This window comes from Vombatus ursinus, unplaced genomic scaffold (assembly GCF_900497805.2).
Source record: "Vombatus ursinus unplaced genomic scaffold, bare-nosed wombat genome assembly UNPS02012709.1, whole genome shotgun sequence".
Classification (NCBI taxonomy): Eukaryota; Metazoa; Chordata; class Mammalia; order Diprotodontia; family Vombatidae; genus Vombatus; species Vombatus ursinus.
The window spans coordinates 343451-365905 of NW_020952487.1; the positions used below are offsets into that span (position 1 = coordinate 343451).

A 22455-nucleotide genomic window follows, 5' to 3' on the forward strand; every position below is an offset into this window, starting at 1 on the left:
TCAGTTTCCATATCTATGGATAATAAAGAATAGCTGCCACTACCTTTTTAACCCTTGTGAGCATCAAATATACTCTGCTCATTGTGAAGCCCTATAGAAAATATTAGTGATTATTAGGAATTTGTTATGTGACACTTTTGTTTGGCTTATTATGAAATTTAGGAGGAAAGACCACTTTGATAAATTACATTTCCACATAGCCAATGTGTTAAACAGAAGTCAACAATCCACTGATATTATTGTCATTACAACTATTTTTCAAGCACCAGTCACTATATAATAAATAACATGACTTAGTATCTACTCTCACATCACATTACAAGCAGGAGTTCTGGAAATCAGCAGCTTTGGGGATGAAGATCAGCAGGGTCATTACACTCATCACTCCACTCATAAAAAGAGGTATGCTTAAGCCACTGCACACAATTTGGGATTTTTCATTTTATTAACCAATGACAGAAATGCCAAAAATATGAAATTGGATTTGTATTTACCACAACCTGGAGTTTCAAAAATAATTAAACTCTGATTTGCAAATGTTTGTGAGGTGAAAGGAATTTGATATAACCCAACTAAAACTTCAGGGACTAGAAAAATGGCCAACATTCCTTCAACGTACAGCATAATTTTGTGCTTTGCCATCACTTTGGTGGGTCTGCAACATGAATTATATTCAAGCCATAGCCTACAATCTAGATAAATAGAATCAAAACAGTATTGAACTTTTTCCTACCCCATACAAGGGTATCCTTGGCAGCTCCTTAACCATCCATTACAATCCAGACCAGTTTCTCTCTGTTGCAATTTAAAAGCTGTAAAAAATATATAATGGGTGATGACAGGAGAAACAAACCCACACCAGAACTTATTGAACCTTGCAGGTCTTTGCAAGTGTCTCTATTGACATTTAAGTGTGAGTTACTGTGCCACAGTCTCATAAAAGTATGCTCAATGCTCCAGATATATTGATATTTAAAATAGCACACAAAGGCCACTACTAGACAAGCAGGTTGAAGGGATGGCTAATCTCCAGCTATTGGGCTCCACCAGTGGGTATTCCAATGAATTTTACTTGCAGAAATTCATTTTTATTCTGAATCGTAACTTGTTCCTTCTGCCACCCCCACCCCCTATTGGGGTGGGGTCTAGTTAAGCAGTCAAGTCTTTAATATTCAAAGGCTGAAGGCTTCCTTTTGACACCCCCCCCCCAATTCTTTCTTTATATTGGACTTCCAACCCACCATATGAGATGTTCCTTCAAATAGCTCCCAATGACTCAATTTTCTTTGCTCTTGAGATGTCTGACTCTTTGTGACCCCATTTGAGGTCTTCCTAACTCCAGGCCCAGCTCTATCTGCCCTTCCCAAGATTTACTCTTCCATTTTACCTCAGCCACACACAAGGATGGCCATATACTTGACCTCACTATCATCCAAAAGTATTGTACTTTTTAGATTGAAAACTTTGAAATCACATCACAATCTCCCTCCCTAAATCTATTTAGTCCCCACCCAGATCTTCAATCTACCCACTCCTCTCCCAGGCTACCAATTCTGATTTAATCACTCTTTCCCTTTCTTCCCAAACTTGATTCTACAAATCAGTTCAAGTCTACACTAACCTTTAATCTCTTGGGCCCCTGCTTTTTTCAAGTTCATACCTTGACAAATCTCAGCTCTGGATTACTCCCACCATCTTCATCCTCTGTTCCTACTCATCTTCTTTGCCCTCATCAAGGCCAGTCCCTCTAATTGTATCCTTGATCCAATCCTGATTCAATCCCCATCCTCTCCAGTAGCAGATTATCCCAATTATGTTCTCATTCTTTCCCGGATGCATATAAACATATTTACCTATTCCATGCTGAGACAACCCTTCACTAGACCCTACCCCCACCAGCCACACAAACACACACACACACCCTCCTCCTTTTATCAGTTAAATTCCTGAAACTCAGTGTTTCTACATTTTCTCTCACTAACTCAAAAACTCTCCAAAGTTACCAATGGATCTTGTAATTACTAAATACTCTACCTTCTCAGATTGGTGAGTGGGGCCACAAACTTAAAACCTCTATTTAAGGAAAGAGCTCAGCTCTGACAACTCCTCATTTCTCACCAGGATGCACTAGTTTGGGACTTCTCTCTGACTTCTCCATGTTGGTTACCTTCTCCTCCTTCTTCCTCTTACTTGAGGCCAGGAACTCTCCCCTACCCCTGCCCCTGAATTCGTATCTCCAGTATAGTGTCTGGCACATAGTAGGCACTTAATGTTTATTGATTTAGTTGCCAAACCTAATGGCAATTAATTAAACACTAGGCCTGGTATTAGGAAAATCTTAGTGTAAATACACTTACTAGCTGTGATACTGGGCAAGTCACAACCTCTGTTAGCCTCAGTTTTTTCAATTGTAAAATGGGGATTTTGTCAAGTTTAGATGAGGTAATTTTTTTGTAAACAGTTTAGTAGAGTGGTTGGTAAAGGGTAAGCACTTAATATATTTAAGTTCCCTCCCCACTCCTCCAAGGTCTCATCTCAACTTCTTTGAAGCATAACACTGCAGACTGCTTTTTCCTCCTGGATACTCCCTTCTCTGGGGTTTTTGAGACATTGCTCTTTCTGGGTTTTCTTCCTACCTGTCTGATCATTTTTCAGGCCCCTTTGCAGGTTCGTTGTCCATACCACACCCCTTTACAGTACGTGCTCCCCAAGGCTCAGTCCTGGGCCTTCTCTAATTCTCTTTACTTTCTTTCTGAGAGTGACCTCATCAGTCTTCGAGGGATTAATTATCTCTATGCAGATGACTCCCAAATCTGTATATCCAGGATCTTCAGAGCTCCAGTTCAACTGCCTGCCTATTGGGTATTTCAAAATGAATATTCTATAGACATCTCAAATTCACCGTGTCCAAATTTAAACTTATTATCTTAATCCCTGAATTCCTCTATTTTTGTTGAGGGCATCTCCACCCTTCCAGTCCCCCAGGCTGGCACTGTGGGCATTGCTGACGCCTGCTCCTTCACCCCTCATATCTAATCAATTGCTTCTCGTCATTTCTACCACCACCACATCCTTTGCATCCTTTACCTTCTCTCTAGTCATTGGGCCCTCAGCACCTCTGGCCTGGACTATTATTTCAATTGCCTCCTAATTGGTCACCGTACCTCAAGTCCCTTCCATCCATTCTTTATAGACCTGCCAAAATGATTTTCCTGAAGTACATAGGACCGACAATATCACTACTTTGCTAAATCAATTGGATCAAATAGAAGCTTCTCTTTTTTGAGTTTTAAAGCTGTTCGTAACCTCGTCTCTATCTGCCCCCCCAATCTTATATACATTATTCCCCTTCCTTCCTGTATTCCCCAGTCCGGTCAAACTGGCCTTGTAGGGATTCTTTACACAGGACACTGGATTTCCTATGTCTATGCTTTTCTACTGGCTAACTGCCATATTTGCAATGTGCTCCCCCCAATCCTTTGCCTCTTAGAATACCTGGCTCAAGCACCACCTTCTTCAAGAAGTCCTCCCCACCTGCCACCCCCGAGGACACATATTTCATTTGTATGGACATACTTGAGTACTTGTCTCCCTGGGTAAACTGTCAAGTGGGCTCACTGCACGGCAGGGAACAAGTTCATTTTTGTCTTTGTATATCCCCAGGAGACTGGAACACAGTAGGCTGATTAATGAATGCTTGCTGACAGATTTAGTCCTTTTGGCCAAGTTGCCATATTTTAGCACCTCCACCAGCTGACATTAAGGGTAAATAAAAACACAACCAGTCAATTGTGCACAAGTAAAAGAGTGTTTACTAGGCTAGGAATCCAGAAAATGAGATTTTTATTCACCTGGGTTACTGCTTATAATATCTGTTCTCTCCAACTCTCAAGGTCATAGGAACCTGGAAGGGTTGGGGGGAGGATACTTCTAATCCCCATTTTATAGATGAGGAAACTGGCTGAGAAGTGAAATGACTTACCAGTGATCAATGCCAGAGACTGGAGGCCAGACTGGAATTCAGGTTTTGCTGCCTCTAAATCTAGTTCTAGACCCACCATAGCCTAGGTTTTTTGTAACGATCCAACTGTCTGCCTATGGGGTATGTCAAACTAAATATCCTATAGACATCTCAAATTGAACACGTCCAAAATCAAACTTAATTATCTTAGTTGCCAGGTTTCCCTATTTTCGTTGAGGGTACCACCGTCCTTCCAGTCACCCAGGTTGGCAATGTGGGCATTGCTGACTTGACTCCTCACTCTCCCTGAGAGTGAAGGAAGAAACTGGATGACTCTAGAGCAGAGCCCTGGGACCATAAAGACTGAGGGGGAGTCTATGAACTTGGAAAAGAAGAACAAATGCATCTTTATTCTTACTAACCTCTAAATGAAAACATGCATTTCCTTCCATTTATTAATTTTGGCAACAAAACACAATTCTGAGAAGGGGTCTCAGTAGGCTTCACCAGACTGCCACAGGTGTCTGACATACAAAAAGGTTAAGGTTCTGTGGCCTAGAACAGCGCTTCTTAAACAGTGATGACCCAAAAATCCAAATGGTTTCTGAACGAGCAATGGTCAAAAATGAATTAAAAATTAAACACATAATGAATCCAAGGTGTTTCTAGCAGCACTTGCATTGTGCAACTTCATTTCAGTCTAGGTTCTGGACACAAAGCACCCTCACTTTGCACAGCTCATGCCTGCAAGCCATGCAATGCCAACCAACAAGGCCAGAACTTTGAGTGGAAAAAGTTTAAAAAGCCCTGCCCTAGAAAAATAGATGTGATAGTTTAAGAAATCATAACTAAGAATAAAATGAGGTTTCTGGATTATCTCTTGGGTTTCCTTTATCTATGCCTTTCCTCCCATTCTTTCATTTTTATCAGATTCTTAAACGTAATCTATTGTGAAAGACCACACAAATTAGCTATCTACTTATCCTATACAGCTCTCTGATTCTCAGAGGTCAAGCGGCTGGCCTAAGGAGTGAAATCCAAAGACTTCTCAGCAGAGCCTGGGTTGACCCCTTAGAAGGCAGGGTTTCAATTTCCTGAATTTAATTTCATGTGCTAGCTGTACTTTGGACTATTTTTTTTTCTGGCCCCAAACTGCTGACGATCTCTGGGAAATTCGAAGACACTAGAGCTGAAAAACTACTGAAAATTTCCCTGTGGTCAGGAAACTGCCAGAGGGGCCACAAAATACACATCCTCTTCCATACCTCACATCTACTGCAGCTCTTCTGCTAGGGTGCAAGAGCAGACTCCCTAGTCTAAGTGCATTCCTCTCTTTTAAAAGTAAATAAAAGCCATGAAAGCCAATCCTAACTGTGACCATTGCCTCATTAGTTTAAGGCATGATTTCAGATTTGGAGGACTTATGGCCTTTGGGAAGTTAAGAGGTAGAAAATACAATAAACAATCTCTTAGGATGAAAGTGAAAAGGCCCAGCAAGCCATTAAGTCCTATTTAGAAAGCCCTTACTTTAAAGAGGTTAAAACACCAAGTTATTAAGCACTGCCTTGAACAGGTCAACCAGTGAGTTAGTTATCCATTAGCAAGGGGACCGCCAGGAGCTTTGGTCGGAAACACAGCTTCTTAAAACTACTCAAAGCTATTGTCTTTTAAACTTCCCCAAAGACTGTGATTAACAGAATCACAAGATATTAAAGCAGGAGGAATGGGCCCTTAGGGTGGGGTGTAGTGAACAGAGCACAATAGATTGGGAGTCACTAAACTTAAGAGCAGAGCAACTGACTACCTGTTACCTGACACACCCATGAAATCTGTAAAATGGATACTACTTACCTCACAATAGATGAAGAGAGCCTTTTGCAAACTCTAAGCATACAGATATGAGCTATTAAGCTTACCATCAAGCTGTCATGGTACAGATAAGGTAACTGTGAGAGCTTAGGAAGTAACTTGTACAGAGAGCTCAGCTAGAGTTAGCAGGGTTGAGCAGGCTCAAGCCAATTCTTTACTTCACCAAGCAGTACAGACCCACCTTCAGCTTGACTGAACAAAGGTTCTCAAGAAATTATTCAAATAAGGATTTTAATTTTTATTTTAAAACAAATTCTTCTAGAAAGGGGGAGATGTGAGAATAAGTGAAAAAAAATAAAAAGGCAAAAAGCACATTCTTAAGTTAGATGCAGAATTTCACTCATGAAACAACCCCCTTTTAATCTTATCCTGTGCACCAGGATAAGCCAAATACTGAGTATCCCAAAAGTCTTAGTGTAGTCTAAAGCTATTAAAATTAAAAATTGCCCTAACATATTTTGGAGCATCCTGTATAGATTTCTAAGGAGGCAACACCCATCACCCCTGCTTACTCAGAGGTAAACTGATGCAACTTTCCAAAGAAATGCTTGGCAGTCTCAACAAAACAAATCCAGAATGGTCTGCTATTGACATAGCTGCTGAGAGGAACAGTGTAGGTTTTTCCCCAAACATGCTGGCGGGCAGAGCTCCTGGACAGACTAAACATAGGCAGTTGTCACTGTGGGTGTTCTGCCAACACAAGTGTAAAGTTGTCATCAGAAATGAGTATGTGCCTCATAGTGGCTTACAGAAACCCCAACCAATCTGCGTCGTGGACTCCTCACATGCCAACTCTTCTCTGGACGACCTGGATTCCTTCCCATTAGTGCAATTACAAGGAAGATTCATCTTTTACAAGCAGACAGGGGAAATCAAAGTTTATGTTTAGGAGAAGAGATGCTTGCCCAGAGTCCAAGTTCATCAATAACAATGTGTAAAGTAGTGGCTACAAGAAAACCTTACTCAATTCTCCTTGTTACTTCTTAACTCTCCTTTGTTGCTTCTTTAATCAGACTACTCCCTACTACTCTCCCTAAAGAGAGTTAGAACACGGCTTCAACTATTGATAAGCTAGTTGGTAAGAAAAGTAGTCCTTAAAAAGGACAGGCAGTGGGGAGACATCTGCGGGAGGTGGGGAAAGGGATGAGGTGTTATTAGCCAACTAAAATATAACTTATAAACTACTTTAATGTTTGAAATGCAGTGATCGATAAGCCTCAGCTGCCTCAATATAATCCAGGAACCTTTAGGCAGCTAGGTGGTACTAGGGATATATGTGGAACACTGTGCCTGAATACTAGCTGTGTGACCTTGGGCAAGTCATTCAACCTGTTTCCTCAACTAGAAAATGGGGATAATAAACAGCACCTACCTACCTCGCAGGGTTGTTGTGAGGATCAAATGAAATACTGTAAAGCACTTAGCACATTACCTGGCACAGATTAGATGCTTAATAAATGCTTATTACTTCCTTTCATCTCCCTTTCTAGGGCTCCTACTGACAAAGTATCTGAGTGTCTATAGCTTTTTACAGGGGTGGCAAACCAGGCCATCATTCATTCATTTTCCTTATATCCTGAGATAAGCTTTAAGTTTTAACCATTATCCTGCTCTCTAGTTTCCCTAATACAGAGGTCTTCCTTGGCCCTTAAAAGTCTTCAAGATAAATGGCCTTTCATTTGTTTTTTTTTTTTTTTTAAGGTGGGTTCAATGCTCAATATAGTTAATAGAATCTTTACCAGCTCGTTCCTCGAAACTGGATTTTTCAATGGCAGAAGCAGAAAACTAAATCAAATGAGGATTTCCTTGGCACAAAGAGCACCTCCACTGCTTCAATTCAAGATTGACTAGGTTATCAATAATAGAGGGAAAATAAAAAGTCCCCATTTGTATAATAGTAGAACATTTACTTAGCACCTTGGACTAGAAGTCAATTCATATTAAATTTACAAATTACATCTGTAAAACACACTAAAATAACCCATGAGGAATAAACTGTGTGGTAGGGGAGAAGGTTGGATACAAGTTAAAAGAATTTCCTAAAAAATACAAGTGAGTCATTCCCCAGTTGATAAATGGTCCAAGGACACGAACAGGCAGTTTTTCAAGGAAGAAATCAAAGCAATACATAGTCATGTTAAAAAATGCTCTAAATCATTATTGTTCAGAGAAATACAAATTAAAACAACTTTGAGATATCATCTCACACCTATCAGAGTAGCTAAAATGACAGAAGGGGAAAATGACAAATGTTGAAGGGGATGTGGGAAAACTGGGAACTTAATACACTATTGGTGGAACTGTGAACTAATCCAACCATTTTGGAAAGCAATCTGGGATTATGCCCAAAGAGTTATAAAACTGCATATACCCTTTGACCTAGCAATACTACTATTAGGTCTGTTTCCCAAGGTGATCAGGGTAAAAGGAAAAGAAACTACATGCTCTGAAACATTTAAAGCAGCTCTCTTTGTGGTGGCAAAGAACTGAAAAATTGAGGGGATGCCCATCAATTGGGGAATAGCTAACCAAGTTGTGATATATGATTGTGATGGAATATTACTGTGCCATAACAAATGATGGGTAGGTTGATTTAAAAAAAAAAATTGAAAGATTTGCATGAAATAAAGAGTGAAATGAGCAGAATCATGAAAATGTTGTGTACAGTAACAGCAATGTTGTTTGAAGAATAACTGAACAACTAAGTTATTCTGAGTATTATAAGTACTCAAATCAACTACAAAGGACCTAGAAGGAAGATGCTATCCACCTCTAGAGAAAGAACTGATAAATAGTAGTATGTATAGTATGATTTTACATACATATACACAAACATGTGTGTATACACACACACATATATATGTGTCAAATGGTAGCCTTCTCCAGTATGGGGTGAGGAGAGAAGATGGAAGGAGGGAGACAGTTTGGAACTTAAAATGTAACAAAAAAAAATTTTTTTTTAAAGTGAAAAACTCAATAAAACATACTAAATCAAGTACTATTGCTTACTTTAGTTGTATAACCAAGAACTTCTGGGGCTTGAACCTGAAGCTGTTCCAATCTCCCAGTCCTCCTTATTCACTTAATTTGTCATTCTAACTGCCGTGTTCACCCCTTTCATATTTAACAGGCTGAAAAAATGAATCCCTACAGACAAGGTAGACACCTTTTCCCAAAGATGGTAAATCAGCTGTCCAATCTTGACTGAAGGAGGGAGTGATTTGGGGACCTAGTTTCCAAAGCAAAAAGTGTGAACAAACTACTTAATTAAAATGGCTTGTAAGAGGTCCAACCTAGCTGAAAACACAAGAAATAATGAAATAAAGCCCACTTTGAACAAAAGCACATTCACACTCATTTTAAGCATTCAAACATCTGTGAATTCAAAATGTATAGCAATTAACAGGTCACAGGTTGGTAACAGTAATAAAAATTTTAATGAATCTTTGTTTTTATTCGGCCAGGTATGGAAAACACAAAGTATATTATAATATATTCTTCTTAGATAATGTGAGGCCTATGGATCTGATTTATCAGATCTTTAAATAGAGCTCACACACTTGACAATCTGATTTTCATATACTACTATCAAAATATAGCGTATCTCTTTCTCCCTATGTTTAATCTCCAGTTTATATGAGAGGAAGATAAAGGTTCAGATGAGATTCTCATCAAATATGGTATTAAGTCAAATTATTCATTTGCCCCCTAACTTTAAAACAAATGATGGAGAGATTAGTCTTAACTCATCTCACATCACACCCTGTGGTCAAATACTGAGATTGTGGTTGGTTAGATCACTTCAGATGCATTCTGTTATTGTGGATAGAAAGCTGGCCTTGGATTTAGGAAGACATGGGTTCAAGTCTAGTTTCTGGTACACGTATCCTGGTTGAGTGATCCCTTGCAAGTCACTTAATCTGTGTTCCAGCAACTCTGACACTTTAAGGAGTTTCTTGATTTCCTTACTCTTTGCACTTCCCTAAACCGATGAAATTACAGGGCCTCCTCAGAACACTTCATCCTTTGCATAAGCCAGAGAAAACGGAAATTAACAGGGAAGCAAATTATGAGTTTTTATTTACCAAATATTTTTTTAAAATTTCATTTCTTTTGTACAAAATCAGAGGGGAGTATATAATAAAATTTCCTTAATTATGCTACTTCCAAAAAAGCACAATTATTAACCCTTCCTGAATTGCTTAACCTTTACTTAACCTGTTGGGAACAAAGCGTTTGATGACATTTCTTTCATTCAACTCAACAGATATTTTTTGAGAATCCTTTGCTCACAATACACGTGAATAGGAAGGTGTGGGCCAGGCAACACTTTAATTCCTTAAGGATTCATCCTGGTTATCAAAAGGCTTCTGGAATCCCCAAGGCACGGCTACTTGGGCAGTTTCCTCATTTTCCAAGTGAGGCACTTTCAGATGATCAAATGACTAGGTCTCAGAGAAAGGTCTGAAATTCCTTTCAGCACAGAACGAAAAGTGGTGTGGGTGTGTGTGTTCACTCGTGCCTTAAAAAGCAAGTTCCAGACAACTATGTATGTTGTGTTAAAAAGTAGGTTCCAAACAAACATGTGGTCTTGGTGTATCTGTGTGCGTTAAAAAGCAAGGTTCCAGAAAAATATGTGGTCTTGGGGTGTATGTGTATGGGTTACAAAGAAAGGTTCCAGATAAACATGTGGTGTGTGTGTGCTAAAAAGCAAGTAATCTTGGACTGTGTGTATGTTTTACAAAGAAAGATTCCAGACAAATATGTAATCTTGGGGTGAGTGTGTATGGGATACAAAGAAAGGTTCCAGATAAACATGTGGCCTTGGTCTTTCCCTGGCCTGCACTGAACCCCAAGAGGGAAAAAGGGCCAGAAAAAAAAAAAGCCAAACTCAGGAAGGAACTGATGATCAATCAGGCTTAGGAGCACCAGGTCGGGTATATAGATAGGATGGGGCAAGCCCCTAGGTCCTGGTGAAAAACAAGTCATCCCCTGGGGATCCCCATCCCCAAAAGGCAATCCTCCTTCCTTGGAACCCCAAATCCAAACCCTCCCCCCTCGCTGGAGCGTTGATTGGGCCGTCTCCCCGCGCGCTTTCCTAGGTTTAACCTCCTATTGGCTACTCGCCTCGTCCATCTATCTGAAAGGCCCGACCCTCATCTCTCATATTGGGCTCAGACCCTTGTCTCTCTAGCGAGCCCAACCTCCCCGCGCACTTCTCTCCAATTTGCTTAGAGCGTCCCAGCTCAGGAAAGAAGAACCCGCCTCCCGCCTTCCTGTGGCCCAAGGGCCGATGTCAATTACTCGGAACCACCTAATGGAGGCTCAATTGGTCTACGGTCTTGTCAATCTTATTCATCCATTGGGTTCCCTCCTATACAGCCATTGGAGAAGAGGACAGGCCATCAGGACAACTACACCCGCCCCCTGTTCTCCTATTGGTTGACCAACCCTGTCGCTCTTCCTCCGCCCCCCCCCACCCCAGCGGTCCATTCATTTCACACAATAACGGGCCCGATTGGAATTGCTCCAAGGACCTAGAAGTGTAGACGTGGTTGTTTTCCACTTACCCGGGACAGAGAGCGTTCTCTCACCCTAACCTTGTCCCCGTTCCTCTGCGAAGAGGCCGGACCACAAGAAACCACCGCCGCCTTCTGCGCAACGCCAACCGCCCGCCAAAACGGATCCGCCGCTGCGCTTGCGCACGCGATCCTAGGAAGGACCCTTCCTCCGCCCACTGCGCCTGCGCAGAAAGGGGCACGACTCCCGCCACTGCGCAGGTGTATTACATAGGTCCCTTCTTCCCCGCCATTACACGTGTTACATAGAGCCAGCCCTCAGGTCTTTCTACTGCGCTTGCGTTAATTGGCTGTGGCATTACGCATGCGCTTTAAAAGCAATAGAAGTCCAAAAAGTAATTGTTAGTCATTCATTATTTTTCTAATTTTTCATGTTTAATTGGGTTTTCCTCTATAAATATTACGTAATATTTTACGGAATTGAAAATTAAAGTTACCTAAAAAAAACTGGTTACATTCAAACAAGAGTGACTGTCAGGAGAGCCAATCAGGCGCTTTAAAAAAAAAGAACTTCTCGGAAGCCAATCAGCAGCCTCTTCGGGGCGGAATTTACGTAACGCATTACGTCACGCAAAGATACGCTACCATAGACCAATTGGTAGGTAGAATGATTGGAGCTATCCAATGGTTGCTAAGTAGGGGCGGAGTCTACCAATGAGAACGCGAGGAGGCGGGATTAAAAAGCGGGGCCGGAGGTGGGGAGGCAGATACGCTACTGAGCCAGCTCCTTTCTGTCCTCGACGCCGTTGGAGAAGGATCGCAGAAGCCTCTGCTACCGCTCTCGCCATGTCGAAGTCAGAGGTAAGGGAGTCGCAGCCCCAAATTCTGCTTTCTAGTTCTTCCCTGTTCCCTCTCCTGTACCCTCTGCCAGAGCTTAGCTCGATACGCCTCTAATACGACCCTTATCCGGGAGTTCTGTAGCCCGCTCTCGCTCTGGCCTGCTCCTTCCCACACCCCTCTCCTTCGGGGTCGCCATTTTGTAGGCCCGGCCGCCATGAGCCTCCAGCCCTCGCGGTCTTCCACGGCTTTCATGTCCTTTGAGTCGCACGGGTCCAGATCCTTTGTCTCATTTTGCTTCACTTCCTCTTGGTTTGTGGCCGGCTTCGATTGCTTGGCGACGATTTTTTTTTTTCCCCGTTGGGTATTCTCGGTCGTCCTTGTCCCTGTCTTTGTTGCGCATGCGTTGCATTTCTTTCTTCCCCGTCTCCTTTCCCTACCCGTAGCCGCCCGACTGACAGGCGGGCCTGGGCTGTAGTGTAACGCTGGAGGCCCACTCTTTGTCTCCTGCTTGGAGAAGTGGGGCTGCGGGGGGGAGGGGCACATGTCCTTTAAAGCGAAGCGACCATTTTACCGAGGCTGCCGCGCGGATCTCCGGCCCCCCCTCCCCCTCCCACCGGCAGCGACTTAACGACCCTTCCTTTCCCAATTCTTTGTATTGTGTCTTTCAGTCACCCAAGGAGCCGGAGCAGCTTCGGAAGCTCTTTATCGGAGGCCTGAGCTTCGAGACGACGGACGAGAGCCTAAGGAGCCATTTTGAGCAATGGGGCACGCTTACAGACTGCGTGGTGAGTGCCGGGAAGGTGGCTGCATGGGAGCAAATCTCGAGAAAAAAATTCACATTAGGGTGGGTGGATCTTTAACAGAGGCTCTTCTTGGAAGTAACTTCTTTTTAAATTTGTTAATGTAATCAATTCAAGGTTCCTTTATGTGCTTTTATACTTTAACTTAGTACTTAGTAATCTGCTTTTGCTCTCTTAATGTCTCAGGTGATGAGGGATCCAAATACCAAACGTTCCAGAGGCTTTGGTTTTGTTACCTATGCCACAGTGGAAGAGGTAGATGCAGCCATGAATGCAAGACCTCACAAAGTTGATGGCAGAGTTGTTGAACCAAAGAGAGCTGTTTCCAGAGAGGTATGTTTCCTCATCTTTTGGAAGTCTTGATTAATAATGCAGGTGAAATTAGTCCTTTAAGGCTAATCTCAACATTGTCAGTTTCCTAGTCATTTCTACCATTTTTTTTTTTTTTTTGGTGTTATCCAGGACTCTCAAAGGCCAGGCGCCCACTTAACTGTGAAAAAGATCTTTGTGGGTGGCATTAAGGAAGACACTGAGGAGCATCACTTAAGAGACTATTTTGAACAATATGGAAAAATTGAAGTGATTGAAATTATGACTGACCGAGGCAGTGGCAAAAAGAGGGGCTTTGCTTTTGTTACTTTCGATGACCATGATTCTGTGGATAAGATTGTCAGTGAGTATCAAAATGACATTGAAAGTAGCCAAGCTTTGTAAATTTACTTTGTTGGTATTTCCAGCTATTAGATGTTTCTAATTGAGCTTTTTTCCTAGTTCAAAAATACCATACTGTGAATGGCCACAACTGTGAAGTAAGGAAAGCTTTGTCTAAGCAAGAAATGGCCAGTGCTTCATCCAGTCAAAGAGGTAAGTTTTCCAAACCACTAAATTGGTGGTCGTCTTGTGCCTATTGTCTCCAGTTTTTAAATGGTGGTCTTTTTTTTCCCCCTTTTAATGTAGGTAGAAGTGGTTCTGGAAACTTTGGTGGTGGTCGTGGAGGTGGCTTTGGTGGAAATGATAATTTTGGCCGTGGTGGGAACTTCAGTGGTCGTGGTATGTGTTTTCACAATAAGCATGCGGTATTTGATATATTAAGCCAACTTTTTAATTTGTTAGGGCCTTCTGTTAAAACTTAGGTGTTATCTCATATAGAAAAGAGAATTTTGATGCTTCCTCTCTAGCCTAGTGACCGTCTTTATTATTTGTTTCTGGACTTTTTGTCTGGTCTTTGCTGCCTGTTAGGTAGCATTAGTATGATTTGTTCACATTTTGGACTGTGACTTTGGCCAGATAGTTTGTGGTCACCTGTGCTTTGGATATAATACTACTCTTGATTTGGTACCTAACTTGGTAATTGTAAGGTGGCTAGATTTTTCAAAAATTAGATTTTACAGTTGATGCCCAACTGATTGCCTTTTCTCTTCCAGGTGGTTTTGGCGGCAGTCGTGGTGGTGGAGGATATGGTGGAAGTGGAGATGGCTACAATGGATTTGGAAATGATGGTATGTACTTTTACTTAGGTGAAAGTTGGGTAAATAGAGGATTCTTGGCCCTTCTTCTCCCCCATTAGAACAGGCCTAGTTTTGCTTTTTTTTTTTTTTAATTTTCTTTTGCCTTTTTTTTTTTTAAATGCTGCATGTGTTGAGCTTGACCTGATTGTCCCAACATAACATGCATGCTGTGTATTGGCCTTGAGCCTTTAAGCTTGCATGGATTTTTGACTGTCAAATTTGTCTTACTGAGAAGAATTGTATTCTTCTGTAGGTGGTTATGGAGGAGGCGGCCCTGGTTACTCTGGAGGAAACAGAGGCTATGGAAGTGGTGGACAGGGTTATGGAAACCAGGGCAGTGGCTATGGCGGGAGTGGCAGCTATGACAGCTATAACAACGGAGGAGGCGGAGGCGGCTTTGGCGGTGGTAGTGGTAGGTATCAAGTGAACTGAAACAAGTACTATGGTATAGTAGTCTAGATTAGTATTGTAGTAAAAAAAAAAAAAAACATGCTCAATCTTGTTTTGGGGTTTGATGCTCTTAACAGCATTGAACAAGTTGCACTGCATGAAACCTGGTTTTCAAAAAGCTACCTCTTCCCAGCTTTAAGCTGGGCCGCCTCACTCCCTGCCTTTTAAAGTTTTTTAGATAAAGCAGGATGGTGTCTTAGGTTAATGAGTCACTTCCATAGCAGGATTTAGTGTTTGACTATATTTTGAGTCCTTTGACATTACATTTTCCAAGTGTTAGACAATAGTAGTCTGATCAGATTATACCAGACCATTTTTCCCCCCAAAAGCCCTGGAGAAATAGCTATATTTTATGTACCCAGTGGCATTGTGACTGAATGGATTACCCAACGGGCTGTCTCATTCCATATGGAAAGTGATTGCACAAAGGGCATGTTCGCTGTCAGTGACTCAGAACTGTGGGAGGATGGCAATGATTTATTAACTTCTGGTTGCCTTCTAGTAACTAGTAGGGTACCTCTTTTTATTCTAGGAAGCAACTTTGGAGGTGGTGGAAGCTACAATGATTTTGGCAACTACAACAATCAGTCTTCAAACTTTGGTCCCATGAAGGGGGGAAATTTTGGAGGCAGGAGCTCAGGCCCTTATGGTGGAGGCCAATATTTTGCCAAACCACGTAACCAAGGTAGAATGTTTGTTTTGTAACTTTGAATTATGTCACCCTCAAATGAAAGTTGAATTGAAGTAGCATGGTAGAAGACTCCCCAGCTGCTTGTGCACAGGCAAATAGTTATGGTTCAGGGATCATATTTAAGGGTCCATAGTTTGGTTCACATGGGGAGGTTAATAAAAAGCGCTGAGCACTGTTATCCTGAGAGGGATATGTAATCCCTGGAATTAGGAACTGTACTTATGATTTCTAATTGATTCCTGATTGAGAAACTCCCACTACCAAAAAGTACCTTTGAGTAGCCCAAGGCATTCGGTAAAGTGACTGTTAACTGTCCAAGGCATAACTCCAGAGCCAGCTCCTTATCCAATAAGTATTGGTATAAGTAAATCTTACCTGGGAGAAAAAAATAGTGGGAATTTAAGGAACTAATGGGAAAGACTTGTGTTCCTAGGTGGCTATGGTGGTTCCAGTAGTAGCAGTAGTTACGGCAGTGGCAGAAGATTTTAATTACTGTTAGGTAAGTATTAAGCCTTCTCACTTAACACTTGAATTTTACAGTTATTAATAAACCCAGTAATACTAATGTAGCTAGCAGTGCAACATAGTTAACATTTTTAATTGCAGTAAATTTGTGGATGTTAATAATTCAGATCAGCAAAATCTATGGGGAACAAAACTTGCTATTGGATTATAGCTTTGAGTCTTAATATGTGTTTAGATTAACAACTTTATTCGTATTGTTCAACAGGAAACAAAGCTTAGCAGGAGAGGAGAGCCAGAGAAGTGACAGGGAAGCTACAGGTTACAACAGATTTGTGAACTCAGCCAAGCACAGTGGTGGCAGGGCCTAGCTGCTACAAGAAGACATGTTTTAGACAATACTTTTTGTGTATGGGCAAAAAAAAAACACCAGGACTGTATTTGTGACTAATTGTATAACAGGTTATTTTAGTTTCTGTTCTGTGGAAAGTGTAAAGCATTCCAACAAAGGGTTTTAATGTAGATTTTTTTTTTGCACCCATGCTGTTGATTGCTAAATGTAATAGTCTGATCATGACGCTGAATAAATGTGTCTTTTTTAAATGTGCTGTGTTAAGTTAGTCTACTCGAAGCCCCCCATAAACTGCCCCAACAAGCATGCAGTATCAAGTTAGACCCAAGGTGATGGCAGGTCCCTTCTATTCTAAAATAAAACTCATTGTGAGTATTCCTGTAGAGTCACTGAGTGCCTTTTTGTCTTGCCATGGTGAGACTGGCAGTTTTACAGTGCCATAGCCTTTGACCCCATACTTAACCTCAAGAAATTTCTGTTCACGCAAATTTGGCCATTACTGATTCCTCAAACTTATCACCTCGCCCACAAGGCTTCTTTTAAGAGTTGAAAAAAAAAAAAACCTTCATGTCCTCCAATATGCCTGATCATTGGCAATGATTTGAAAACATTTTTGTTCAAGGTAAACTACCAAGGCCCCTTTGAGTTATGGACTCGCAAAGTTGAATCTGAATTCTCCCTTCCCCACCTAGCTTACGTTAGCTGGCTTATGCCATACCCCAGTGAAGAAAAGGCCCTGATGGGGGGGTGGAGGGGGAGGTTGGGGGTAAATCTAACATTTCTCAAGACCATGATTATGATTTTAAGAGTGGCATGTACTGGCTTGAGGCTTAAGGATCATTAAAGGAAAACTGCAGTGGTAAAGGTCTTTCTACTTGATTTGTATTTATAAAGCTGGATGGACCTAGCATTAGGGTGATTGGGCTTATAGGGTACATCCTCAGTATCTGGGGGTCTCAAATTACTTTGAGTTAAGTGGGGTGGGGGAGGGTGGTTTGAAAGCAGCTCACTGGCCATGTTGAGGCTGTCTTAACTGCAGTTTTCCTTTTTTAAGTGTAACATGTCACCTCGGCACTCATCCAACTCAGGTGGCTGCCTACAGTGTAGTATTCTTGAGTTTGGGCCAGTTTCAATCCCATTTCCTAGAAGAGACATGCTGTTAAGGTCATTTCTTAAAGCCTTTTGGTTCCCTCATTTAGTCAATTTATGTTCTGTTTATCCCAGTGACTTTGTATCCTGTAGAATAGAAAAAGCTTTTATTTAATAGGTCTGTGTATTCCATTCCATTGGTTTGTTACCCTATCCCTTAACTAATCTTTGAAAAGATGGGGGGAGGAAGGGTGGGTGGATGGGATGAGTCGGGAGGGGAGGGGAGTGGGGGAGGGGGTGGGAAGAAGCATGGTCATGCTGTTAAAAGTTTTTTAGTCCCTTGGGTTTGATATTGGCTGAGTTTGCAATGGCAGGTGGAACCTTAACTGCTCAGGGAGTTTGCAGATACCTCAGGAATCGTGACAATCAATGGCTTTAAAGATCCAGGAGATGTTCAGCTACTAGGAACTGCTAGCAAGCATAGCGCGAATGGCTCCGCGCTTAGACACTTGTGGTATGGAGTCAAGTGTACAGAGATAAGCCAGGGGCAGGCCTCGGCACGATCCATGAAAGCTAGGAGGGAGAGAAGTTTCAGTGCCCATCGGAAGGAAGGAGGCAGACAAGAGTAAGGCACATCTGACTCTTAGGACTAGCAGTCAGAGCCAGAAGGAAAGGTTTTATTGCTATACTGGTAGGTAAGAACAGATTTTACTTATGTCCATATAGTTTGTCTGAAATTATAGTTGTTTTCTGTGTTTTTGTTTTGTTTTTGTTTTTGTTTCTTTTTGCTAAAATAACATGTTGAGCCCAGCAAATAAAATAGTCCAGTCTAGTTGTGCTCATCTAGAGTCTTAAAATCCCTTTTCCAGTGTCTTCACTTGATGATGAAATCTAATGTAATTAATACCCATGAGAGCCAGTAGGCACTTTAAATCTTAACATAATTATAATGGTTGATAATCATGCTTGAAAGCATTGGCCTCTGTTGCCCTCTTTCCCATTTCCCCTTCACAGTGGCTCACAGTAATGCCTTAGGAGAACACCCTTTAAGCATTTTTATTTTAAATTTTAATTTTTTGCAAAGGGCTAGCTTGGGGGTGTGAACTCCTTAAAGGGGGGGGGGGGGGGGGGTATTTTGAAATTGGCTTTAGCCTAGGGAGGAGATAATACTGAGAGTTTCTTACTTTTCCAGGAAGGAAGTTGCTGTCCCTACCTGGTCAGCCCTCTAGAAACTAGAGGCCTTTGGCATATTCAAGTGGCTGCTTAAAATGTAAGTTAGCTAACATGTGGTGAGTATTTTTAAGGCTGGGGAAACCAAGGTGAATAGTAATGGTGTTTAAGGATAGAATTGGGGGGGGGGGGCGGTCCTGAGGTTAGGATTCAGGTGTTTCAGTGCCATCTTTCTCTCCGTGAGAAAGCCAAAACAAAGCAATTGCACACAGCACAAGTAGGTAGGTTCTCATGCTTTTTGAATGAAATTTCTTTTTCCTTTTTGCAGGAACATCATTTAAGGTCCAGAATTGAAGCCACTTATAAATTGAGCTGCTGTGCAGCTGACTTGATTCTTGCCTGCTGTGCAGCTCACAAATTTGTAAAGAATGGATATGTTTCAGTAAAATGTTTTTAAAATGAATTATCTGCCTCTTGTCATAATGTCTCAGCCTCTACAGCACCTTCTGAAACTAACTTGGAAGTTGACTTTAACATAATGCTTGTTTGGGGAAGGACTAAGACTAGGACCCACACCTGAACCCCTAGGCCAGTTTACAACTCTTTTGAACAGTGGATAGTAACAGCTAACATTTAGATAGCCCTTAACTATGTGCCAGGCACCTGTAAGCTCTTTACAATTATCTCCATTGATACTCAAAACAATCCCAGGAGGTAGTAGGTGCTATTATCTCTTTTGTACATGGGAAAAACTGAGGTGGTGACTAGCCTAGGTCAAAGCTAGTAAATGGCTGAATTCTTATCCACTGTGTCATTAGCTGCCTTTGAATAATAGAATGGCTTTGAAAAACCAGCAGAGAACCACATAAAGGTAGGAAAGAAAAGGCCAGACTTGCCTTTGTGTAGAAAGAAACTGCCTTGGAAGGTTTGGGGCAGCTAGGTGCCTCAGTAGATAGAGCACTAGCCCTGGATTCAGGACTTGAGTTCAAATCCGCTCTCAGACACACAACACTTAGTAGCTGTGTGACCCTGGGCAAGTAACTTAACTCCATTGTCTAACACCTCCCTCCCCCCAAAAGAAAAAAAAGTTGTAATGAAGCTCAGCATTATATTGGCTGGGGACCCGTAGGTTTGAAAGTGCATCCAATCTGGTCACGTGGGTAATGTGCATAATTACAGGTTAGCTTGCTTGCTACATACTTTGTTACTCGGAAGAGTCAGCTAAGCTGGCTGCATGGAGACCTGCCACCCATTTGACAGTCTTTTTCCATTTGAGTGTATTGAGCTGCAGTTCCCTGGCTCCATAAGCAGAAAGACAAGGCTAAGTTAGATGAGCTAACAACCTGAGAACAAATCCCAAACCTGAATATGTTGGCGTAGTTTTGAAATTGGTCTTTTCTTACCTCCTTCCCTTGCTCTCCTGTTGAAGTGTACAACTGTATTTGGGGTTGTGACTTTCAGCTCCCACTGGCTCTTAGGTTACTGATGTAAGGTGAGCGATGACATGATTATTAAATATATGCTTCCTGATAATACAGTAGATAAACCCAGTGAAACCAAGTAACAATTGAGTCTGTCCAGGTTGTGAAGTAGCTGCCATTCCCTGGTAGGTCTTCAGATAGGTCATAGTAAGGATAGAAGAGCACTGTCCTAGAGCACAAGAGCCCAAGGAAATTAATCCTAGTCTTTTTTACTTTTTTTTTTTCCTAGTCTCTTTTAATAAGGTAATTGGAGCCCAGAGATTAGAAGTAATGTTTTAGGTTCATTAAACTTCTCCACTAATAGTAGATGATAATAAATTACATAGCCTGTAAAAAAACTGATTCTGGGCTTGCCAACTAGACAAAAGGATAGAATCGTGTTACTATGAATTTGTAAATCCATTTCTTAAGAATCAACCCAGAGCTAGATGATGCAAGTATTGGTCTCCATTGTACAGTAACCATAACCACCTAGCAAAGTGTCCCAAGGTGGTGCTGGAGCCAAGTCTCCTACTTTCTCATGGGTCCAGCCATGTTTTTCACTAGGCTTTTTCGCTTTCAAACGCCTTTCACCAGCCATTATTTGTCCAGCTCTTCCATCTTCAAAATACTTGCCTTTGCTCACTGTTTCCTATGGCTTTGAATAGGTTTTCCCCAACCCACGCCTCAGAGTAGTACTTATACATAAGTACTATTAAGTTAATACAGTTTTTGTATATTAACATAACAGCCCTCCTCATGTCCACCCCCTTCATTTACATGTAGAGCCATATAGTTAATGCATCTGTCTCTCCACTAGACCATAAACCCTGTGAGGAGTGAATTCTCTGTTTAGTCTCCATGACAAGAAAGGTCACTTGCATAGACAGGTTCAGAGAAGTCCTTAGATTATTTATCTAGTTCATGGTTTTGTTTTTTCTTCAAACTGGACATCATCTCAGTGGGATTACAATGGAGCAATTATGTTGAGTTAAAGATGGAATTTTTTTTCCATCTATGGCACCAGTCTGAACCCAGGTCCTACCTATGCTAACTCGGGGCAGCTAGGTGGCACAGGGGATAGAGCTCTGGGCCTGGACGCTGGAAGCCTTGTGTTCAAGTCTCCTCAGACATTTCGTGACCCTAGGCAAGTCACAACCTTTGCCTTGGCTTCCCCATGTGTAAAACGGGGTTAATGGCAGCTGCCGCCTAGGGTTGTGAGGACCACAAAAGATAAAATGTAAAGCACTTAGCACAGTGTCTGGCATATTGCAATATACAGATATGAACTATTACGAATTATAAAGCATATGGCAAGTAGTGCTATTTAAATGTTAACCATTATGAAATCTTGTTGTACATGAATAAATTGGCATTTTGCTTTTCGAAATCAGTAGGACAGAGAACTGGTCTTGAAGCCAGGTAAATAATTTCCTTATCTGGGAGTTCCCTATACTGAGATCACTGGTCCAGTTCCTACTTTGGTAAAGGGTAACTAGCCTTTTAAATCGATGAAATCAGATTTCAGAAAGCTGAAGGTCTGGTTCTAGACCATAAAGACCTGTCTCCCTCCAGTTCCCTACCATATGGTGCAGCAGCTCCATAAATCTCAGGTCTGAAGCCACCAGTGGAGTGGAGACTACCCACATAGTTTCTAAATCACCATTCAATGGAATGGAGTACTTAAGGTTATCCAGCTGTCTGAACCAGTGCTTTAAAAACAATAGGGTAGGGTTGCAGCATGGTGGGTTTAGGGGACACCCAGAATTTCTGGAATGGAATGACAAACCCTGGAACAGGTTGGTTAGAGATGGTGGCTTTTTTTTTTTAGGATGGAGGAGAGGGAAGGTGAGATTTCAGTATTATAAATGGTCTAGCTTCATCCCCTGCTTTCCACACCTGGTTGTCAATCTATTTTTTTTTTTTTAACCAACTTGATCCTCATCTCCTATCCTGTTCAGGGTTTGGATCCTTTTGTCTAATTGCACTTTTCTTGCTCCAATCCAAGACCTCCCTTTGGAAATGGAAGTGCACACTTGAATTACTTTGAATAAACTATTCCACCTTCTACACTCCCTTCAAGCTCAACACCTCCACCTCATCTAACAGATTCTCCATTCTGCTTACTGACATTGCTAGTATCTGGTACTCTACCCCCAACACCCATCAGCTTTCTTTTCTTTTTTGGTAGTTTCCATTCGGACAGTTTGGGATCCTCTTGGGGGCACCAAGTCTTTCTGAACAGTGCAGTGGGATGACCCCTATCTTTGAAACCAAAGCATAC

The 22455-nt window shown here is 41.7% G+C and overlaps 2 protein-coding genes across 4 annotated transcripts in view; one reads left to right on the forward strand and one right to left on the reverse strand.

Annotated features, from left to right (window-relative positions):
• The window catches only part of CBX5 (chromobox 5), a 32027-nt gene extending 20492 nt beyond the window's left edge, over window positions 1-11535 (reverse strand). The window contains exon 1 of one of the 2 annotated variants that reach the window (XM_027858064.1): window positions 11401-11535. The gene's annotated coding sequence lies outside the window, so the exon portion shown is untranslated. The remainder of the gene's footprint in view (window positions 1-11400) is intronic. The other variant, XM_027858061.1, reaches the window with a different exon arrangement.
• Window positions 11536-12110: 575 nt separating this feature from the next.
• On the forward strand, window positions 12111-16837 carry HNRNPA1 (heterogeneous nuclear ribonucleoprotein A1). Of its 2 annotated transcripts, XM_027858059.1 has the most exons (11): window positions 12111-12210; window positions 12858-12974; window positions 13176-13322; window positions 13452-13662; window positions 13761-13853; window positions 13947-14039; window positions 14414-14488; window positions 14751-14909; window positions 15480-15632; window positions 16072-16137; window positions 16369-16837. In XM_027858059.1, the coding sequence occupies exons 1-10, from the start codon at window positions 12196-12198 to the stop codon at window positions 16125-16127; spliced, it is 1119 nt and encodes a 372-aa protein (XP_027713860.1). In that variant the 5' UTR covers window positions 12111-12195; the 3' UTR covers window positions 16128-16137; window positions 16369-16837. The 2 variants fall into 2 exon arrangements, with proteins under 2 accessions (XP_027713860.1, XP_027713861.1); XM_027858060.1 differs by lacking the exon at window positions 14751-14909.
• Window positions 16838-22455: the final 5618 nt, after the last annotated feature.

Coding starts and splice junctions, on each gene's coding strand:
- HNRNPA1 (XM_027858059.1), top strand. Junction 12,975..13,175: donor GCACGCTTACAGACTGCGTG/GTGAGTGCCGGG, acceptor TTAATGTCTCAG/GTGATGAGGGATCCAAATAC. Junction 14,910..15,479: donor CGGCTTTGGCGGTGGTAGTG/GTAGGTATCAAG, acceptor TTTTTATTCTAG/GAAGCAACTTTGGAGGTGGT.